At 47.2% G+C, this 20,388-nt stretch overlaps 1 protein-coding gene across 1 annotated transcript in view; it reads left to right on the forward strand.

Moving 5' to 3' along the window:
- Positions 1–3,991: 3,991 nt before the first annotated feature.
- The window catches only part of dcp1a (decapping mRNA 1A), a 33,957-nt gene continuing 17,560 nt past the window's right edge, over positions 3,992–20,388 (forward strand). Inside the window, exons 1-3 of the mRNA XM_031901265.1 lie at positions 3,992–4,184; positions 14,266–14,306; positions 14,415–14,542. Coding sequence (XP_031757125.1) covers positions 4,050–4,184; positions 14,266–14,306; positions 14,415–14,542 — 304 coding nt within the window. The 5' untranslated portion in view covers positions 3,992–4,049. The remainder of the gene's footprint in view (positions 4,185–14,265; positions 14,307–14,414; positions 14,543–20,388) is intronic.

The following is a 20,388-nucleotide window of genomic DNA, read 5'->3' on the forward strand; positions in this document are numbered from 1 at the left end:
TGTAAGGGCCACTGCCCAAAGAACAATGGGGTAATTCTCTAGGGTGTGGCCCTGCGTGGGCAACATGGGAATACAGACAGGTACTGACACAGTGGGAGAACTAAAGGGGCAGAACAGAGGGGCCGGGGCTGTCAGATGAGACTGCTGCTTTTAAACCTAAAGCTCATGAGGTAAATGAGTTCTGAGTTAATAGGGGTCCAATATACAGTTACACGACTCATACAGGTTCTGGTACCAGTACAACTGCTGGGGCAGGAACCATGCAGGTAATAAAGATGCTCCAGGGGGTGAACAGGGAGTCGCTGGCTTGTAGTATCACCCTCTGCTGGGCTTTTATACTGTGTTTATTTACACCTCATTAACAGAATCACAACACATTCCAACCATATCTCTGCAATCACAGATCCTATCTGATCCCCCCATTGTAAGCAGCAGTCCTGCCCTGCTTTATGGCTGAGATTCTAGCTATCTGTATAACAGAGCATTCTGTCACAGTGGCACAGATCCTATCTGATCCCCCCATTGTAAGCAGCAGTCCTGCCCTGCTTTATGGCTGAGATTCTAGCTATCTGTATAACAGAGCATTCTGTCACAGTGGCACAGATCCTATCTGATCCCCCCATTGTAAGCAGCAGTCCTGCCCTGCTTTATGGCTGAGATTCTAGCTATCTGTATAACAGAGCATTCTGTCACAGTGGCACAGATCCTATCTGATCCCCCCCCCCATTGTAAGCAGCAGTCCTGCCCTGCTTTATGGCTGAGATTCTAGCTATCTGTATAACAGAGCATTCTGTCACAGTGGCACAGATCCTATCTGATCCCCCCATTGTAAGCAGCAGTCCTGCCCTGCTTTATGGCTGAGATTCTAGCTATCTGTATAACAGAGCATTCTGTCACAGTGGCACAGATCCTATCTGATCCCCCCCATTGTAAGCAGCAGTCCTGCCCTGCTTTATGGCTGAGATTCTAGCTATCTGTATAACAGAGCATTCTGTCACAGTGGCACAGATCCTATCTGATCCCCCCCCATTGTAAGCAGCAGTCCTGCCCTGCTTTATGGCTGAGATTCTAGCTATCTGTATAACAGAGCATTCTGTCACAGTGGCACAGATCCTATCTGATCCCCCCATTGTAAGCAGCAGTCCTGCCCTGCTTTATGGCTGAGATTCTAGCTATCTGTATAACAGAGCATTCTGTCACAGTGGCACAGATCCTATCTGATCCCCCCCATTGTAAGCAGCAGTCCTGCCCTGCTTTATGGCTGAGATTCTAGCTATCTGTATAACAGAGCATTCTGTCACAGTGGCACAGATCCTATCTGACCCCCCCCATTGTAAGCAGCAGTCCTGCCCTGCTTTATGGCTGAGATTCTAGCTATCTGTATAACAGAGCATTCTGTCACAGTGGCACAAATCCTATCTGATCCCCTCCAAGCAGCAGTCCTGTTCTGCTTTATGGCTGATTTGAAAAAATGTGGAAATGCACAAAAGAAAAAAAAATAGTAGGATATAAAGGATTATGGGATATAAACAGGACATTATAACGACAACAGAAGACAGCTGAAGCAGTAAAAGCTTTAATGCAGGCAGTTATATACCTGTTTCTCACCCACCCTGATTCTGTTACCCTACATAGGAATAAAGGCAACTTCCTTACCTTAACAGGACAGACGTTGGATCATGGCTCAGACAGACATAGCAACAATGGGGACAGTCATTCTTCCCCAGGCAGACAGACAGTTATCAGCACCCAGGGCAGGGCCAGAGGTAACTCACACTGGTACTCATGGATCTAGGGCATTGAATTACCTGTTTGCACCAGATCACTGTATCTAGGAGCTGCCCAATCAATTATTAATCCTCCCAGCGACATCAGGAGAGCACGGGACCCATTTTCACCTCTTGGGTTTCGGGATTAACGTTCTAAAGGGGGAAGCAAATATCTATGGGCAAATTCTAGCGCACCCTTGGGCAAAGCTTAGCGGAGGGTAAAATAAAGGGGAGCCCTGGCAATCTAGGGGAGTTGGGGAAACTTTTTGCAAGGTAAGCAGAACTTATTGAACCAAAACACTCCTTATGTTTCTGTAAAGCATCATCTGCCGCCTCAGTGTATATCAGCGGGGGTTCAGATACCTGTTATATTTGGTTTGGGGCTGGAATTGACTTGGGAGATGTGACTATATTGCCCTGCGCCTCTGTATGAAACACAAGGGGTAATGAAAATGTTTCCCCAGTTCTAGTGACTGATAACAACTAATCAGCACTTGGCATCAGTAGAGCTGGTGTTTAAAGGAGAAGGAAAGCTAAAACCTCAGTAGCTTCATCAGAAAGGTCTATGTAAATACAGCCATAAGCACTCACAGAAACGCTGCACTGAGTCCTCTATCAAAAGAAACACAGGATTTCTTATCTTCTTCTGCTGCGCTGCAAGTTGGAGTGATATCCCCCCCCCTCCCCCCCAGCAGCCGATCAGCAGAACAATGGGAAGGGAGCAAGATAGCAGCTCCCAGTAGGTATCAGAATAGCACTCAATAGTAAGAAATCCAAGTCCGGCTTGGGACTCCTCCAGTTACATGGGAGTAGGAGAAACAATAGGTTAGCTGAAAGCAGTTCTAATGTGTAGCGCTGGCTGAAAGCTCAGACTCAGGCACACTTTACTGCTGCGCTGCAAGTTGGAGTGATATCCCCCCCCCTCACCCCCAGCAGCCGATCAGCAGAACAATGGGAAGGGAGCAAGATAGCAGCTCCCAGTAGGTATCAGAATAGCACTCAATAGTAAGAAATCCAAGTCCGGCTTGGGACTCCTCCAGTTACATGGGAGTAGGAGAAACAATAGGTTAGCTGAAAGCAGTTCTAATGTGTAGCGCTGGCTGAAAGCTCAGACTCAGGAACACTTTACTGCTGCGCTGCAAGTTGGATTGATATCCCCCCCCCCCCCCTCACCCCCAGCAGCCGATCAGCAGAACAATGGGAAGGGAGCAAGATAGCAGCTCCCAGTAGGTATCAGAATAGCACTCAATAGTAAGAAATCCAAGTCCGGCTTGGGACTCCTCCAGTTACATGGGAGTAGGAGAAACAATAGGTTAGCTGAAAGCAGTTCTAATGTGTAGCGCTGGCTGAAAGCTCAGACTCAGGCACACTTTACTGCTGCGCTGCAAGTTGGAGTGATATCCCCCCCCCCCTCACCCCCAGCAGCCGATCAGCAGAACAATGGGAAGGGAGCAAGATAGCAGCTCCCAGTAGGTATCAGAATAGCACTCAATAGTAAGAAATCCAAGTCCGGCTTGGGACTCCTCCAGTTACATGGGAGTAGGAGAAACAATAGGTTAGCTGAAAGCAGTTCTAATGTGTAGCGCTGGCTGAAAGCTCAGACTCAGGCACACTTTACTGCTGCGCTGCAAGTTGGATTGATATCCCCCCCCCCCTCACCCCCAGCAGCCGATCAGCAGAACAATGGGAAGGGAGCAAGATAGCAGCTCCCAGTAGGTATCAGAATAGCACTCAATAGTAAGAAATCCAAGTCCGGCTTGGGACTCCTCCAGTTACATGGGAGTAGGAGAAACAATAGGTTAGCTGAAAGCAGTTCTAATGTGTAGCGCTGGCTGAAAGCTCAGACTCAGGCACAAGGCACTGAGATGGCGCCTACACACCAATATTACAGCTACAAATACATTTGTTGGTTGAAGAATAAAAGGTTAAATGGCAGAGGGAATTATTTGCTGTGTAACAGGGTCATTTAGAGATAAACAGCCCCATAAACATCATGGCAGGGTCCCTTGACACTAAAGTTATTACTCAACTTTAGACAAGACTCAAAGTTATGTTTCCCCTAGGCTGGTGTACAAGTTATATGTCAACAAAACCCATGGTAAAAATAAAGTTCCCCTAAACCTTCTGTTTCTTGCTCAGACCACATTTCTGGTTGCACCAATAGGGAAGCTCGGAGCGGGCGGAACGTTGCTGGTAGGAACCATTGTGCCGGGGCTGCGGAGCTGGCGGACATTTAAGGTGTGAGCCCCACTCCAGCCCGCTGCTGTTCCGCTAGGAAAGATGGCGGTTCGGGAGAAGGCTGGGCAAGAGATGAGTCTAGCGGCGCTGCGGCAGTCTGACCCCTATATCAGTAACATAGTGGATGTGACCGGGCACGTCGCTCTCTATCGCTTCAGCCCCAAAGCCAATGAGTGGGTGAGTGGCACCGGGCGGGACCATGGGAGCGGGGGGGGGGGGGAAGTGGGGGAAACCAGCTGTGTGAGGGGAGAGTTAGGTTTGGGATGGAAGGGTCTGTTATGGAGGGAGGGGCAAAGTGACGGGGTAGGTGTGTGTGAACTGTAAGTGTAACAAGCTATAGTGTTACACAGTGACAGCTACACATAACTATAAACCCAGTGAGAATGAGGAATGAATGGATATTGGGGAGTTGTATCAGGAGTCAGAACCAGCAGTGCAGGGAAGGGAAAGGGACAGACACAGTGACAGTTACACATAACTATAAACCCAGTGAGAATGAGGGATGAATGGATATTGGGGAGTTGTATCAGGAGTCAGAACCAGCAGTGCAGGGAAGGGAAAGGGACAGACACAGTGACAGTTACACATAACTATAAACCCAGTGAGAATGAGGGATGAATGGGTATTGGGGAGTTGTATCAGGAGTCAGAACCAGCAGTGCAGGGAAGGGAAAGGGACAGACACAGTGACAGTTACACATAACTATAAACCCAGTGAGAATGAGGAATGAATGGATATTGGGGAGTTGTATCAGGAGTCAGAACCAGCAGTGCAGGGAAGGGAAAGGGACAGACACAGTGACAGTTACACATAACTATAAACCCAGTGAGAATGAGGAATGAATGGGTATTGGGGAGTTGTATCAGGAGTCAGAACCAGCAGTGCAGGGAAGGGAAAGGGACAGACACAGTGACAGTTACACATAACTATAAACCCAGTGAGAATGAGGAATGAATGGATGGATATTGGGGAGTTGTATCAGGAGTCAGAACCAGCAGTGCAGAGAAGGGAAAGGGACAGACACAGTGACAGTTACACATAACTATAAACCCAGTGAGAATTAGGAATGAATGGATATTGGGGAGTTGTATCAGGAGTCAGAACCAGCAGTGCAGGGAAGGGAAAGGGACAGACACAGTGACAGTTACACATAACTATAAACCCAGTGAGAATGAGGGATGAATGGATATTGGGGAGTTGTATCAGGAGTCAGAACCAGCAGTGCAGGGAAGGGAAAGGGACAGACACAGTGACAGTTACACATAACTATAAACCCAGTGAGAATGAGGGATGAATGGGTATTGGGGAGTTGTATCAGGAGTCAGAACCAGCAGTGCAGGGAAGGGAAAGGGACAGACACAGTGACAGTTACACATAACTATAAACCCAGTGAGAATGAGGGATGAATGGATATTGGGGAGTTGTATCAGGAGTCAGAACCAGCAGTGCAGGGAAGGGAAAGGGACAGACACAGTGACAGTTACACATAACTATAAACCCAGTGAGAATGAGGAATGAATGGGTATTGGGGAGTTGTATCAGGAGTCAGAACCAGCAGTGCAGGGAAGGGAAAGGGACAGACACAGTGACAGTTACACATAACTATAAACCCAGTGAGAATGAGGAATGAATGGATGGATATTGGGGAGTTGTATCAGGAGTCAGAACCAGCAGTGCAGAGAAGGGAAAGGGACAGACACAGTGACAGTTACACATAACTATAAACCCAGTGAGAATGAGGGATGAATGGATATTGGGGAGTTGTATCAGGAGTCAGAACCAGCAGTGCAGGGAAGGGAAAGGGACAGACACAGTGACAGTTACACATAACTATAAACCCAGTGAGAATGAGGAATGAATGGATATTGGGGAGTTGTATCAGGAGTCAGAACCAGCAGTGCAGGGAAGGGAAAGGGACAGACACAGTGACAGTTACACATAACTATAAACCCAGTGAGAATGAGGGATGAATGGATATTGGGGAGTTGTATCAGGAGTCAGAACCAGCAGTGCAGGGAAGGGAAAGGGACAGACACAGTGACAGTTACACATAACTATAAACCCAGTGAGAATGAGGAATGAATGGATATTGGGGAGTTGTATCAGGAGTCAGAACCAGCAGTGCAGAGAAGGGAAAGGGACAGACACAGTGACAGTTACACATAACTATAAACCCAGTGAGAATGAGGAATGAATGGATATTGGGGAGTTGTATCAGGAGTCAGAACCAGCAGTGCAGGGAAAGGGACAGACACAGTGACAGTTACACATAACTATAAACCCAGTGAGAATGAGGAATGAATGGATATTGGGGAGTTGTATCAGGAGTCAGAACCAGCAGTGCAGGGAAGGGAAAGGGACAGACACAGTGACAGTTACACATAACTATAAACCCAGTGAGAATGAGGGATGAATGGATATTGGGGAGTTGTATCAGGAGTCAGAACCAGCAGTGCAGGGAAGGGAAAGGGACAGACACAGTGACAGTTACACATAACTATAAACCCAGTGAGAATGAGGGATGAATGGGTATTGGGGAGTTGTATCAGGAGTCAGAACCAGCAGTGCAGGGAAGGGAAAGGGACAGACACAGTGACCGTTACACATAACTATAAACCCAGTGAGAATGAGGGATGAATGGATATTGGGGAGTTGTATCAGGAGTCAGAACCAGCAGTGCAGGGAAGGGAAAGGGACAGACACAGTGACAGTTACACATAACTATAAACCCAGTGAGAATGAGGGATGAATGGATATTGGGGAGTTGTATCAGGAGTCAGAACCAGCAGTGCAGGGAAGGGAAAGGGACAGACACAGTGACAGTTACACATAACTATAAACCCAGTGAGAATGAGGGATGAATGGGTATTGGGGAGTTGTATCAGGAGTCAGAACCAGCAGTGCAGGGAAAGGGACAGACACAGTGACAGTTACACATAACTATAAACCCAGTGAGAATGAGGAATGAATGGATATTGGGGAGTTGTATCAGGAGTCAGAACCAGCAGTGCAGAGAAGGGAAAGGGACAGACACAGTGACAGTTACACATAACTATAAACCCAGTGAGAATGAGGAATGAATGGGTATTGGGGAGTTGTATCAGGAGTCAGAACCAGCAGTGCAGGGAAGGGAAAGGGACAGACACAGTGACAGTTACACATAACTATAAACCCAGTGAGAATGAGGGATGAATGGATATTGGGGAGTTGTATCAGGAGTCAGAACCAGCAGTGCAGGGAAGGGAAAGGGACAGACACAGTGACAGTTACACATAACTATAAACCCAGTGAGAATGAGGGATGAATGGATATTGGGGAGTTGTATCAGGAGTCAGAACCAGCAGTGCAGGGAAGGGAAAGGGACAGACACAGTGACAGTTACACATAACTATAAACCCAGTGAGAATGAGGGATGAATGGGTATTGGGGAGTTGTATCAGGAGTCAGAACCAGCAGTGCAGGGAAGGGAAAGGGACAGACACAGTGACAGTTACACATAACTATAAACCCAGTGAGAATGAGGAATGAATGGATATTGGGGAGTTGTATCAGGAGTCAGAACCAGCAGTGCAGGGAAGGGAAAGGGACAGACACAGTGACAGTTACACATAACTATAAACCCAGTGAGAATGAGGAATGAATGGGTATTGGGGAGTTGTATCAGGAGTCAGAACCAGCAGTGCAGGGAAGGGAAAGGGACAGACACAGTGACAGTTACACATAACTATAAACCCAGTGAGAATGAGGAATGAATGGATGGATATTGGGGAGTTGTATCAGGAGTCAGAACCAGCAGTGCAGAGAAGGGAAAGGGACAGACACAGTGACAGTTACACATAACTATAAACCCAGTGAGAATTAGGAATGAATGGATATTGGGGAGTTGTATCAGGAGTCAGAACCAGCAGTGCAGGGAAGGGAAAGGGACAGACACAGTGACAGTTACACATAACTATAAACCCAGTGAGAATGAGGGATGAATGGATATTGGGGAGTTGTATCAGGAGTCAGAACCAGCAGTGCAGGGAAGGGAAAGGGACAGACACAGTGACAGTTACACATAACTATAAACCCAGTGAGAATGAGGGATGAATGGGTATTGGGGAGTTGTATCAGGAGTCAGAACCAGCAGTGCAGGGAAGGGAAAGGGACAGACACAGTGACAGTTACACATAACTATAAACCCAGTGAGAATGAGGGATGAATGGATATTGGGGAGTTGTATCAGGAGTCAGAACCAGCAGTGCAGGGAAGGGAAAGGGACAGACACAGTGACAGTTACACATAACTATAAACCCAGTGAGAATGAGGAATGAATGGGTATTGGGGAGTTGTATCAGGAGTCAGAACCAGCAGTGCAGGGAAGGGAAAGGGACAGACACAGTGACAGTTACACATAACTATAAACCCAGTGAGAATGAGGAATGAATGGATGGATATTGGGGAGTTGTATCAGGAGTCAGAACCAGCAGTGCAGAGAAGGGAAAGGGACAGACACAGTGACAGTTACACATAACTATAAACCCAGTGAGAATGAGGGATGAATGGATATTGGGGAGTTGTATCAGGAGTCAGAACCAGCAGTGCAGGGAAGGGAAAGGGACAGACACAGTGACAGTTACACATAACTATAAACCCAGTGAGAATGAGGAATGAATGGGTATTGGGGAGTTGTATCAGGAGTCAGAACCAGCAGTGCAGGGAAGGGAAAGGGACAGACACAGTGACAGTTACACATAACTATAAACCCAGTGAGAATGAGGAATGAATGGATGGATATTGGGGAGTTGTATCAGGAGTCAGAACCAGCAGTGCAGAGAAGGGAAAGGGACAGACACAGTGACAGTTACACATAACTATAAACCCAGTGAGAATGAGGGATGAATGGATATTGGGGAGTTGTATCAGGAGTCAGAACCAGCAGTGCAGGGAAGGGAAAGGGACAGACACAGTGACAGTTACACATAACTATAAACCCAGTGAGAATGAGGAATGAATGGATATTGGGGAGTTGTATCAGGAGTCAGAACCAGCAGTGCAGGGAAGGGAAAGGGACAGACACAGTGACAGTTACACATAACTATAAACCCAGTGAGAATGAGGGATGAATGGATATTGGGGAGTTGTATCAGGAGTCAGAACCAGCAGTGCAGGGAAGGGAAAGGGACAGACACAGTGACAGTTACACATAACTATAAACCCAGTGAGAATGAGGAATGAATGGATATTGGGGAGTTGTATCAGGAGTCAGAACCAGCAGTGCAGAGAAGGGAAAGGGACAGACACAGTGACAGTTACACATAACTATAAACCCAGTGAGAATGAGGGATGAATGGATATTGGGGAGTTGTATCAGGAGTCAGAACCAGCAGTGCAGGGAAGGGAAAGGGACAGACACAGTGACAGTTACACATAACTATAAACCCAGTGAGAATGAGGAATGAATGGATATTGGGGAGTTGTATCAGGAGTCAGAACCAGCAGTGCAGGGAAAGGGACAGACACAGTGACAGTTACACATAACTATAAACCCAGTGAGAATGAGGAATGAATGGATATTGGGGAGTTGTATCAGGAGTCAGAACCAGCAGTGCAGGGAAGGGAAAGGGACAGACACAGTGACAGTTACACATAACTATAAACCCAGTGAGAATGAGGGATGAATGGATATTGGGGAGTTGTATCAGGAGTCAGAACCAGCAGTGCAGGGAAGGGAAAGGGACAGACACAGTGACAGTTACACATAACTATAAACCCAGTGAGAATGAGGGATGAATGGGTATTGGGGAGTTGTATCAGGAGTCAGAACCAGCAGTGCAGGGAAGGGAAAGGGACAGACACAGTGACCGTTACACATAACTATAAACCCAGTGAGAATGAGGGATGAATGGATATTGGGGAGTTGTATCAGGAGTCAGAACCAGCAGTGCAGGGAAGGGAAAGGGACAGACACAGTGACAGTTACACATAACTATAAACCCAGTGAGAATGAGGGATGAATGGATATTGGGGAGTTGTATCAGGAGTCAGAACCAGCAGTGCAGGGAAGGGAAAGGGACAGACACAGTGACAGTTACACATAACTATAAACCCAGTGAGAATGAGGGATGAATGGGTATTGGGGAGTTGTATCAGGAGTCAGAACCAGCAGTGCAGGGAAAGGGACAGACACAGTGACAGTTACACATAACTATAAACCCAGTGAGAATGAGGAATGAATGGATATTGGGGAGTTGTATCAGGAGTCAGAACCAGCAGTGCAGGGAAGGGAAAGGGACAGACACAGTGACAGTTACACATAACTATAAACCCAGTGAGAATGAGGGATGAATGGGTATTGGGGAGTTGTATCAGGAGTCAGAACCAGCAGTGCAGGGAAGGGAAAGGGACAGACACAGTGACAGTTACACATAACTATAAACCCAGTGAGAATGAGGGATGAATGGATATTGGGGAGTTGTATCAGGAGTCAGAACCAGCAGTGCAGGGAAGGGAAAGGGACAGACACAGTGACAGTTACACATAACTATAAACCCAGTGAGAATGAGGGATGAATGGATATTGGGGAGTTGTATCAGGAGTCAGAACCAGCAGTGCAGGGAAGGGAAAGGGACAGACACAGTGACAGTTACACATAACTATAAACCCAGTGAGAATGAGGGATGAATGGGTATTGGGGAGTTGTATCAGGAGTCAGAACCAGCAGTGCAGGGAAGGGAAAGGGACAGACACAGTGACAGTTACACATAACTATAAACCCAGTGAGAATGAGGAATGAATGGATATTGGGGAGTTGTATCAGGAGTCAGAACCAGCAGTGCAGGGAAGGGAAAGGGACAGACACAGTGACAGTTACACATAACTATAAACCCAGTGAGAATGAGGGATGAATGGGTATTGGGGAGTTGTATCAGGAGTCAGAACCAGCAGTGCAGGGAAGGGAAAGGGACAGACACAGTGACAGTTACACATAACTATAAACCCAGTGAGAATGAGGAATGAATGGGTATTGGGGAGTTGTATCAGGAGTCAGAACCAGCAGTGCAGGGAAGGGAAAGGGACAGACACAGTGACAGTTACACATAACTATAAACCCAGTGAGAATGAGGAATGAATGGATATTGGGGAGTTGTATCAGCAGTCAGAACCAGCAGTGCAGGGAAGGGAAAGGGACAGACACAGTGACAGTTACACATAACTATAAACCCAGTGAGAATGAGGAATGAATGGATATTGGGGAGTTGTATCAGGAGTCAGAACCAGCAGTGCAGGGAAGGGAAAGGGACAGACACAGTGACAGTTACACATAACTATAAACCCAGTGAGAATGAGGAATGAATGGATATTGGGGAGTTGTATCAGGAGTCAGAACCAGCAGTGCAGGGAAGGGAAAGGGACAGACACAGTGACAGTTACACATAACTATAAACCCAGTGAGAATGAGGAATGAATGGATATTGGGGAGTTGTATCAGGAGTCAGAACCAGCAGTGCAGGGAAGGGAAAGGGACAGACACAGTGACAGTTACACATAACTATAACCCAGTGAGAATGAGGAATGAATGGATATTGGGGAGTTGTATCAGGAGTCAGAACCAGCAGTGCAGGGAAGGGAAAGGGACAGACACAGTGACAGTTACACATAACTATAAACCCAGTGAGAATGAGGAATGAATGGATATTGGGGAGTTGTATCAGGAGTCAGAACCAGCAGGGCAGGGAAGGGAAAGGGACAGACACAGTGACAGTTACACATAACTATAAACCCAGTGAGAATGAGGAATGAATGGGTATTGGGGAGTTGTATCAGGAGTCAGAACCAGCAGTGCAGGGAAGGGAAAGGGACAGACACAGTGACAGTTACACATAACTATAAACCCAGTGAGAATGAGGAATGAATGGGTATTGGGGAGTTGTATCAGGAGTCAGAACCAGCAGTGCAGGGAAGGGAAAGGGACAGACACAGTGACAGTTACACATAACTATAAACCCAGTGAGAATGAGGAATGAATGGATATTGGGGAGTTGTATCAGCAGTCAGAACCAGCAGTGCAGGGAAGGGAAAGGGACAGACACAGTGACAGTTACACATAACTATAAACCCAGTGAGAATGAGGAATGAATGGATATTGGGGAGTTGTATCAGGAGTCAGAACCAGCAGTGCAGGGAAGGGAAAGGGACAGACACAGTGACAGTTACACATAACTATAAACCCAGTGAGAATGAGGAATGAATGGATATTGGGGAGTTGTATCAGGAGTCAGAACCAGCAGTGCAGGGAAGGGAAAGGGACAGACACAGTGACAGTTACACATAACTATAAACCCAGTGAGAATGAGGAATGAATGGATATTGGGGAGTTGTATCAGGAGTCAGAACCAGCAGTGCAGGGAAGGGAAAGGGACAGACACAGTGACAGTTACACATAACTATAAACCCAGTGAGAATGAGGAATGAATGGATATTGGGGAGTTGTATCAGGAGTCAGAACCAGCAGTGCAGGGAAGGGAAAGGGACAGACACAGTGACAGTTACACATAACTATAAACCCAGTGAGAATGAGGAATGAATGGATATTGGGGAGTTGTATCAGGAGTCAGAACCAGCAGGGCAGGGAAGGGAAAGGGACAGACACAGTGACAGTTACACATAACTATAAACCCAGTGAGAATGAGGAATGAATGGATATTGGGGAGTTGTATCAGGAGTCAGAACCAGCAGTGCAGGGAAGGGAAAGGGACAGACACAGTGACAGTTACACATAACTATAAACCCAGTGAGAATGAGGAATGAATGGATATTGGGGAGTTGTATCAGGAGTCAGAACCAGCAGTGCAGGGAAAGGGACAGACACAGTGACAGTTACACATAACTATAAACCCAGTGAGAATGAGGAATGAATGGATATTGGGGAGTTGTATCAGGAGTCAGAACCAGCAGTGCAGGGAAGGGAAAGGGACAGACACAGTGACAGTTACACATAACTATAAACCCAGTGAGAATGAGGAATGAATGGATATTGGGGAGTTGTATCAGGAGTCAGAACCAGCAGTGCAGGGAAGGGAAAGGGACAGACACAGTGACAGTTACACATAACTATAAACCCAGTGAGAATGAGGAATGAATGAGATATTTTCTGTTATTGGGGGACACTATTTGAGATGGGGGGGGGGCAATACAAAGGGCACACAAAAAAGGAATTCTGTTAAATGGATTCTGTAGTTAAAAATCAAATTTTTAACCTTTTTGGCATAGTGAAGCTCTAATGGAAGATGGTTTTGTCATTCATTGACCTCACTCTCTGTCTAAAAGCACTGTAATTTGTTCAGAGATAAGGGGCTCTGAATAAACAAACCCCTCCCTTTCCCAAGCTCCAGCCTATAGGATAAGGAGCAGCTCATTATACAGAGGGCTTATCTGTGGACATTCAGTGCAATGGGGAAATCGCAGAGACTTCCCGCTCAGGGAGTTTTACTTTCAGTGATTCCAGTAGGTTTGAATGACGATGCTTTGTTTGTAAGATCGTGCGCACAAGGCTCTCAGTGATTTGAAGCGATGGACGATACTGCTTTAAATTGGTTGTTTAGGTACTGGCAGCTTATAATCTTCTCTACGTAGAGACAAAACGAGCAACTTGTCGCTGGAACCCATTTTTAAAGACTAAATCTAGTGTACATTAGTACATTAGTACATTAGTCTTAGTGGTCTCATCTTCAGGCCCAAGCTATAGTCCTAGTGCTCAGGTTAAAGAGGGGTATAGAGCCCTTTAGCAGCTGTAATGTGCCACAGCCAGTCACTATTTATTGGTCTGGGGGGGCTGTTTGTGCCTCCTGGGTACTGGGAATGCCAGGGGGGCTGTAAGGTGCCACAGACAGTCACTATTTATTGGGCTGGGGGGCTTTTTGTGCCTCTGGGTACTGGGAATGCCAGGGGGGGCTGTAAGGTGCCACAGACAGTCACTATTTATTGGGCTGGGGGGGCTGTTTGTACCTCTGGGTACTGGGAATGCCAGGGGGGCTGTAAGGTGCCACAGACAGTCACTATTTATTGGGCTGGGGGGGCTGTTTGTGCCTCTGGGTACTGGGAATGCCAGGGGGGCTGTAAGGTGCCACAGACAGTCACTATTTATTGGGCTGGGGGGGCTGTTTGTGCCTCTGGGTACTGGGAATGCCGGGGCCTATTTTTAATCCCAGACCTGACAGGGGTGGGGTTTGGTCACAGTGCCCTTATGAGCTGTTTTCTCTCCCTTTCCCTGTAGGAGAAGACAGATGTGGAGGGGACCTTATTTGTGTACACAAGGTAAGTTGCACCATTGCACACTCAGGGGGTATCAGTTCCCCTGCCCTGTAATGCTTGAGCCAATCGACTTTATTTCCCCCTTAAACTCCTTTCTCTGTCCCTGCATAGATCTGCCTCCCCGCACCATGGATTCACCATCATGAATCGGCTAAACATGCACAACCTCGTGGAACCCGTGAACAAAGATCTGGAATTCCAGCTGCATGAGCCCTTCCTGCTGTACCGCAATTCCAGCTGTGAGTTCCTCTCATTTGCTATGGAAATTGGGTCGATCTGGGTGCGGGGCCACGAGCCCTTGGCTCCCCTTTTTCTGCTAAATTCAGGCAAATGGCTTCCCAGGAAAGGAAAATAATTGGGCTGGCCGGAAGGTTTATTCTCTCCCCCTTGTGTTATTTAAGGCTCCTTACTGGGGGAGCCGGTGAATTTGCACTTTTTTTGTGCATTTTCTTGGATAAAGGCTTAGCAGTAGCAGATACTTTGTATCAAATAGAGAAAATAGGCACCAGAATTCTCAATAATTTTGCACCCAACACAAAGGGTAAAGACCATACCTTGTAAGATTTACCCGTTTGGTGAGGTCAATAAACGAGGGGATCTTCTCCCCATATGTCCACCTAAAAGTGTGCGATACCAGGCTTAAGCATCGTACGATATTCGGTGCGTGTATGGCGGATCAACGAGACGACCGATATCTCAAAGGCTGCGGATATCGCCTGTCTCGTCGATCGCCAGGTTAAAAGAGGCGCCCGATCAAAATCTTTTAACCTGGCGATCGATGAGACAAGCGATATCCGCAGCCTTTCAGATATCTGAGAAGAAAATCTGCTTTCAGGGCTGAATCGGTAGGTGGAGGAGGTATAATTCCTATTGTTTCTACCTCCATATCTTTCCCGAGACTGATGGTCGCAGGAATGATCAGAATTGCTAGGTGTATGGCCACTTTAATTCAAGGAGCTGATGTAGTTCCTGATCCGACGGAAACACACCTTATTATTATCAAAACCAATTTGAGGCCAGATATCGGTTGTGGGTGCCCATACTCGGGCAGCTGAATCAGTCTGAATGATCCGTATGGGCATCTGAAATCTACCTGTGTATGGGCACCTTAAATTGTCATAACTCGGCTGATATCCGCAGGCTTTGCGATATTGGGCGTCTCGTGCGTTTGTGGCCACCTTAAAGGAACAGTAACACCAAAAACTGGTGTGTTTGCCTCAGAAATTTCTATAAACAAAGCTGCTGTTTAGCCACGGGGGCAGCCATTCAAAGGAGAAAAGGCACAGGCACATAGGAGATAACAGATAATCACTATTGTATTCTAGAGAGGTCATCTGTTATCTGCTATGTAACCTGTGCCTTTTCTCCTTTTTTCCAACTTGAATGGCTGCCCCCATGGCTACACAGCAGCTTATTTATATAAACTATAGTAGTGTTACTGTAGCAAACACACAACTGTTACCAGTGCAGGGCAACAGTACATTATATTTTAATCACTTTAAAAAACTTTCATTTATTGGTGTTACTGTTCCTTTAATTTATGGTTCTAGAGTATACAAAGGGCTGCAGCTATTTTGAGCGGTGAGTAGCGTTACAAACTGTAGGCTAAAGGTCCCCATACACGCTGAGATCCGCTCGCTTGGCAACCTACGGGTGGGCAATATCGGGGGAAAAAAAAAAAATTCAATCGTTTGGCCCTGGGGCGTAACGATTGAATTATACTGGCGGCAAGGGGCAGTCGGTTCGGGGACCGCATCAATGAGCCGATGCGGTCCCTGATCCGACTGAATCTTCTAACCTGGCCGATCGAGATCTGGCTAATTTCAGGCCAGATATCGGTCGGCCAGGCCCCTCGTTTCTGCCCCTACATGGGCAGGTGAGGGCCACGCACAGCAGCAGTTGTGGGCACACTAAAATCAGCACCCTTCATGTGCGAATAGGCACCATTAATTAAAGGTTCTTGCATCCAAACCCACTCCATACGCTCCCCGCCAGCCCCTTGGATAAATCGGCCACAACTTGATGCCGGGGACCCGGGAGCTACCAGCACCTTGAACGCTTAATTATGGCAAAGCATGCTGCGTTCTGGGTAGAAAAATGGCACATTGTTCCCAAATTGTAATTTTTAAATGCACTAAAGCTGGCCATACACGCACCGATAATATTGTAGGAAACCCCATTTCATACGATATTCGGTGTGTGTATGGCAAGTTGGCGAGGCGACCGATATCGCAGAAGACTGTGGATATCGGTCGACTCGCCGATCGGGCGCCATAGAAGGCACCTGAGCAAAATCTGCCTTCAGAGCTGAATCGGCAGAAGGAGGTGGGAATCCTATTGTTTCTACCTCCATATCTGATGTTTCAGCCCTTGAACGTTAGTGGTGAATTGGAACGATCTTTTGTGCGACCGATGGCTGCACGAAAGAACGAAAATCGCCACGTGTGTGGCCACTTTAATGGTGGCCAGCATATCCCTAGAGGGAGTTCTTTTTGTCACGTGTTTGACAAAGAAGCTTCTGTTGTTGGGACAGACGTCTCCGCGCACATGTGTGCCAGGGTGCAGTGCCCAGCGCTGAGCCCCCAACTGCTCCCTATTTCCTACACTTCTGGGGATGTAACATCTCTGCTCTATTGCAATCAAAGCCCTTGGTTACTATGGAAATGCTGCACTGCTGCTGACGAGGTGGGTTTAACCCTTTAGCACAGGTCCTTCCCTCCAGTTGCTTGTTTGGATTGCAAATTATTCATTATTAATTTCCCCCAGTGCTTTTTAGAGATAATTCATCATTCAGTCCATGCTCAGAGGAGCTGACAGTCTGAGGCCCCTATTGCATTTACACACTACGATCAATTCAATCAGAAGCCAATTAACCAGCCTGTGTATGTGTTTGGGTGTGGAAGGAAACCCATTCAGACACAGAGAGAACATATAAACTCTTTGCAGAGTGTGACCGAGCAGGAATCGAACTCAAGGCCCCAGTGCTGATCAGTAAACCAATCAAAACAATAACCTGCCCCTATACACTTTGCCCACCCAATACTGAATTGCCAACTACCTTAAACTCCGCCTACAGTACTTCAATGGCCTCCACTTTAATCTAGGTTGAAGGCCATAACCAAGAAATTTAAACTGCACTGTAGCGCCAAAACTATATTATGCTGCTATGTTGGACTTTTCAAAGCTAAATTAAAATGTTGTATATACATATGGGTAGGGGGTGCCATAGTGTTTCCCTTAGACAGAACACTATGGGGGTACAGCTTATTGTGTGCCCAGAACATTCCTTCTCTGTATATTTGTATTTATACATATGGGTAGGGGGTGCCATAGTGTTTCCCATAGACAGTACAGTATGGGGGTACAGCTTATTGTGTGCCCAGAACATTCCTTCTCTGTATATTTGTATTTATACATATGGGTAGGGGGTGCCATAGTGTTTCCCTTAGACAGTACAGTGTGGGGGTACAGCTTATTGTGTGCCCAGAACATTCCCTCTCTGTATATTTGTATTTATACATATGGGTAGGGGGTGCCATAGTGTTTCCCTTAGACAGTACAGTGTGGGGGTACAGCTTATTGTGTGCCCAGAACATTCCCTCTCTGTATATTTGTATTTATACATATGGGTAGGGGGTGCCATAGTGTTTCCCTTAGACATTACAGTATGGGGGTACAGCTTATTGTGTGCCCAGAACATTCCTTCTCTGTATATTTGTATTTATACATATGGGTAGGGGTGCCATAGTGTTTCCCTTAGACAGTACAGTATGGGGGTACAGCTTATTGTGTGCCCAGAACATTCCTTCTCTGTATATTTGTATTTATACATATGGGTAGGAGGTGCCATAGTGTTTCCCTTAGACAGTACAGTATGGGGGTACAGCTTATTGTGTGCCCAGAACATTCCATTGCACTTCCTATTCAGTGTGTGAACTATAACTTATCACGTTACATATATTAATAGCTTTGCTACAATAATGGGCCCTTAGGGGCCACTGGGACCCGCACATACCTTGGAAAGCTCGGAGCAGATAGGTTTCCAGATGCGTTTCATTGACCATCTTCCCTCTGTATATCCCATCCATATCCTGGCACGGGGGCTTCTTTATTAAGAGTATGTCGGCAGCGAGGCTGGGGAAGTTCATGGTGCCCCCCCCCCCCAGAGAGGCTGCTGGGATACGGTGTTTGTTCTTCCCTTTAGATCCCTGGCAAATCCAACTGCTTTATATCCGACCCCGGGGCACGTTGGTGGGGAGTCGGTTGTGCCGCAGGGCAATGGGGCATATTCCTAGTGGTGCCAATACCCCTACACAGCACTTCCTTATGCTGAGAGCAGAGGCTTCTGGGCATCTCCGGGATTCCTACTCATTACGCGAGGCTGGCAGATCCACTCCCGATATCTCCCCAATCTGTGTTGGTGCTGCCGTGGGCATGCCGACAATCAGCAGCAGGGCTCTATGGCAACGGCACCACGTAGGAACGTCCTCATCTACCCAAGTTCTGCAGGATTTCTATAAACATCTTCCCTAGATCTGTGCTTTATAGAGACTGGCACGTCTTCCTGCGCTGCCCCCGAGACCACACACGGAAACCAGCGGGCAGCCCAGCCATTAACTAATGCACCTTATCTGAGTGTCCCTTATTATCTCTGGCTGGGTGGCTGCAAACACTGGCTTTCTGTTTATCTGAGTGCCTTCCCCAGGCTCCCTGAGTGCTGATACCCCAGTGTGGGGCCTGGCAACTCTTAACTGCCCCTTCCCCAGTGTAACCAACCCCAACTGGGCCAGCCTTTCCCCATAACTGAGCCCATTCCCTTTATCAGCTTAGTCGCTCTTCCCTGTACTTTCTCTATTTCATTACTGCCCCCCCCCTTATATATTTATATATAGTGACCCCCCCCCCTTAACTGCCCCTTCCCCAGTGTAACCAATCCCAACTGGGCCAGCCTTTCCCCATAACTGAGCCCATTCCCTTTATCAGCTTAGTCGCTCTTCCCTGTACTTTCTCTATTTCATTACTGCCCCCCCCCTTATATATTTATATATAGTGACCCCCCCCTTAACTGCCCTTCCCCAGTGTAACCAATCCCAACTGGGCCAGCCTTTCCCCATAACTGAGCCCATTCCCTTTATCAGCTTAGTCGCTCTTCCCTGTACTTTCTCTATTTCATTACTGCCCCCCCTTATATATTTATATATAGTGACCCCCCCTTAACTGCCCCTTCCCCAGTGTAACCAATCCCAACTGGGCCAGCCTTTCCCCATAACTGAGCCCATTCCCTTTATCAGCTTAGTCACTCTTCCCTGTACTTTCTCTATTTCATTACTGCCCCCCCTTATATATTTATATATAGTGACCCCCCCTTAACTGCCCCCCCCAGTGTAACCAATCCCAACTGGGCCAGCCTTTCCCCATAACTGAGCCCATTCCCTTTATCAGCTTAGTCGCTCTTCCCTGTACTTTCTCTATTTCATTATCCCCCCCCTTATATATTTATATATATATATAGTGACCCCCCCCCTTAACTGCCCCTTCCCCAGTGTAACCAATCCCAACTGGGCCAGCCTTTCTTTCATGCCCTTTATTAACTTACCTGCCCTTCTCTACCCATAAGGAAGGGGGCAGGAAACCTTTATTCTCTTTATGTTTATAGAGGGAATTGGCACACCCGGTGGGGGCACAAGTACCGTAAGTGCCCGGTTGCTGGTTACACTGAGCCCCCAGCCTAGATGATGCCGGTCGCTGGCCGCGTGACTGTGACATTGAGTGCCTTTCACGGGGTTTGGGCGAGCTCTCATTCTGCCAGACAAACGCTGACTTGGGCTTTTCACTGCGGAGCTCGGCTGGGCAGCCCCTGGCACTGATTCCTGGCTGCCCATTAAGCTGTCGCTCTCAGCTCTTTATCTTCATTTCTCCTCAGACAGGTTCTGTTTGTCTGTGTTTGGGGGGTGTTGGGCCTTGGCACGCTCGCTTTCTTTGGGGGGAGCAACTGTGTCTTTCCAAAAATGGCAAAAATATCATTGTCATTTATTTCTATAGCACCAACGTGTTCTGTGTTATACAGGAAGGAGCAGCAACAACC

Source organism: Xenopus tropicalis, chromosome 4 (assembly GCF_000004195.4).
Source record: "Xenopus tropicalis strain Nigerian chromosome 4, UCB_Xtro_10.0, whole genome shotgun sequence".
NCBI lineage: Eukaryota > Metazoa > Chordata > Amphibia > Anura > Pipidae > Xenopus > Xenopus tropicalis.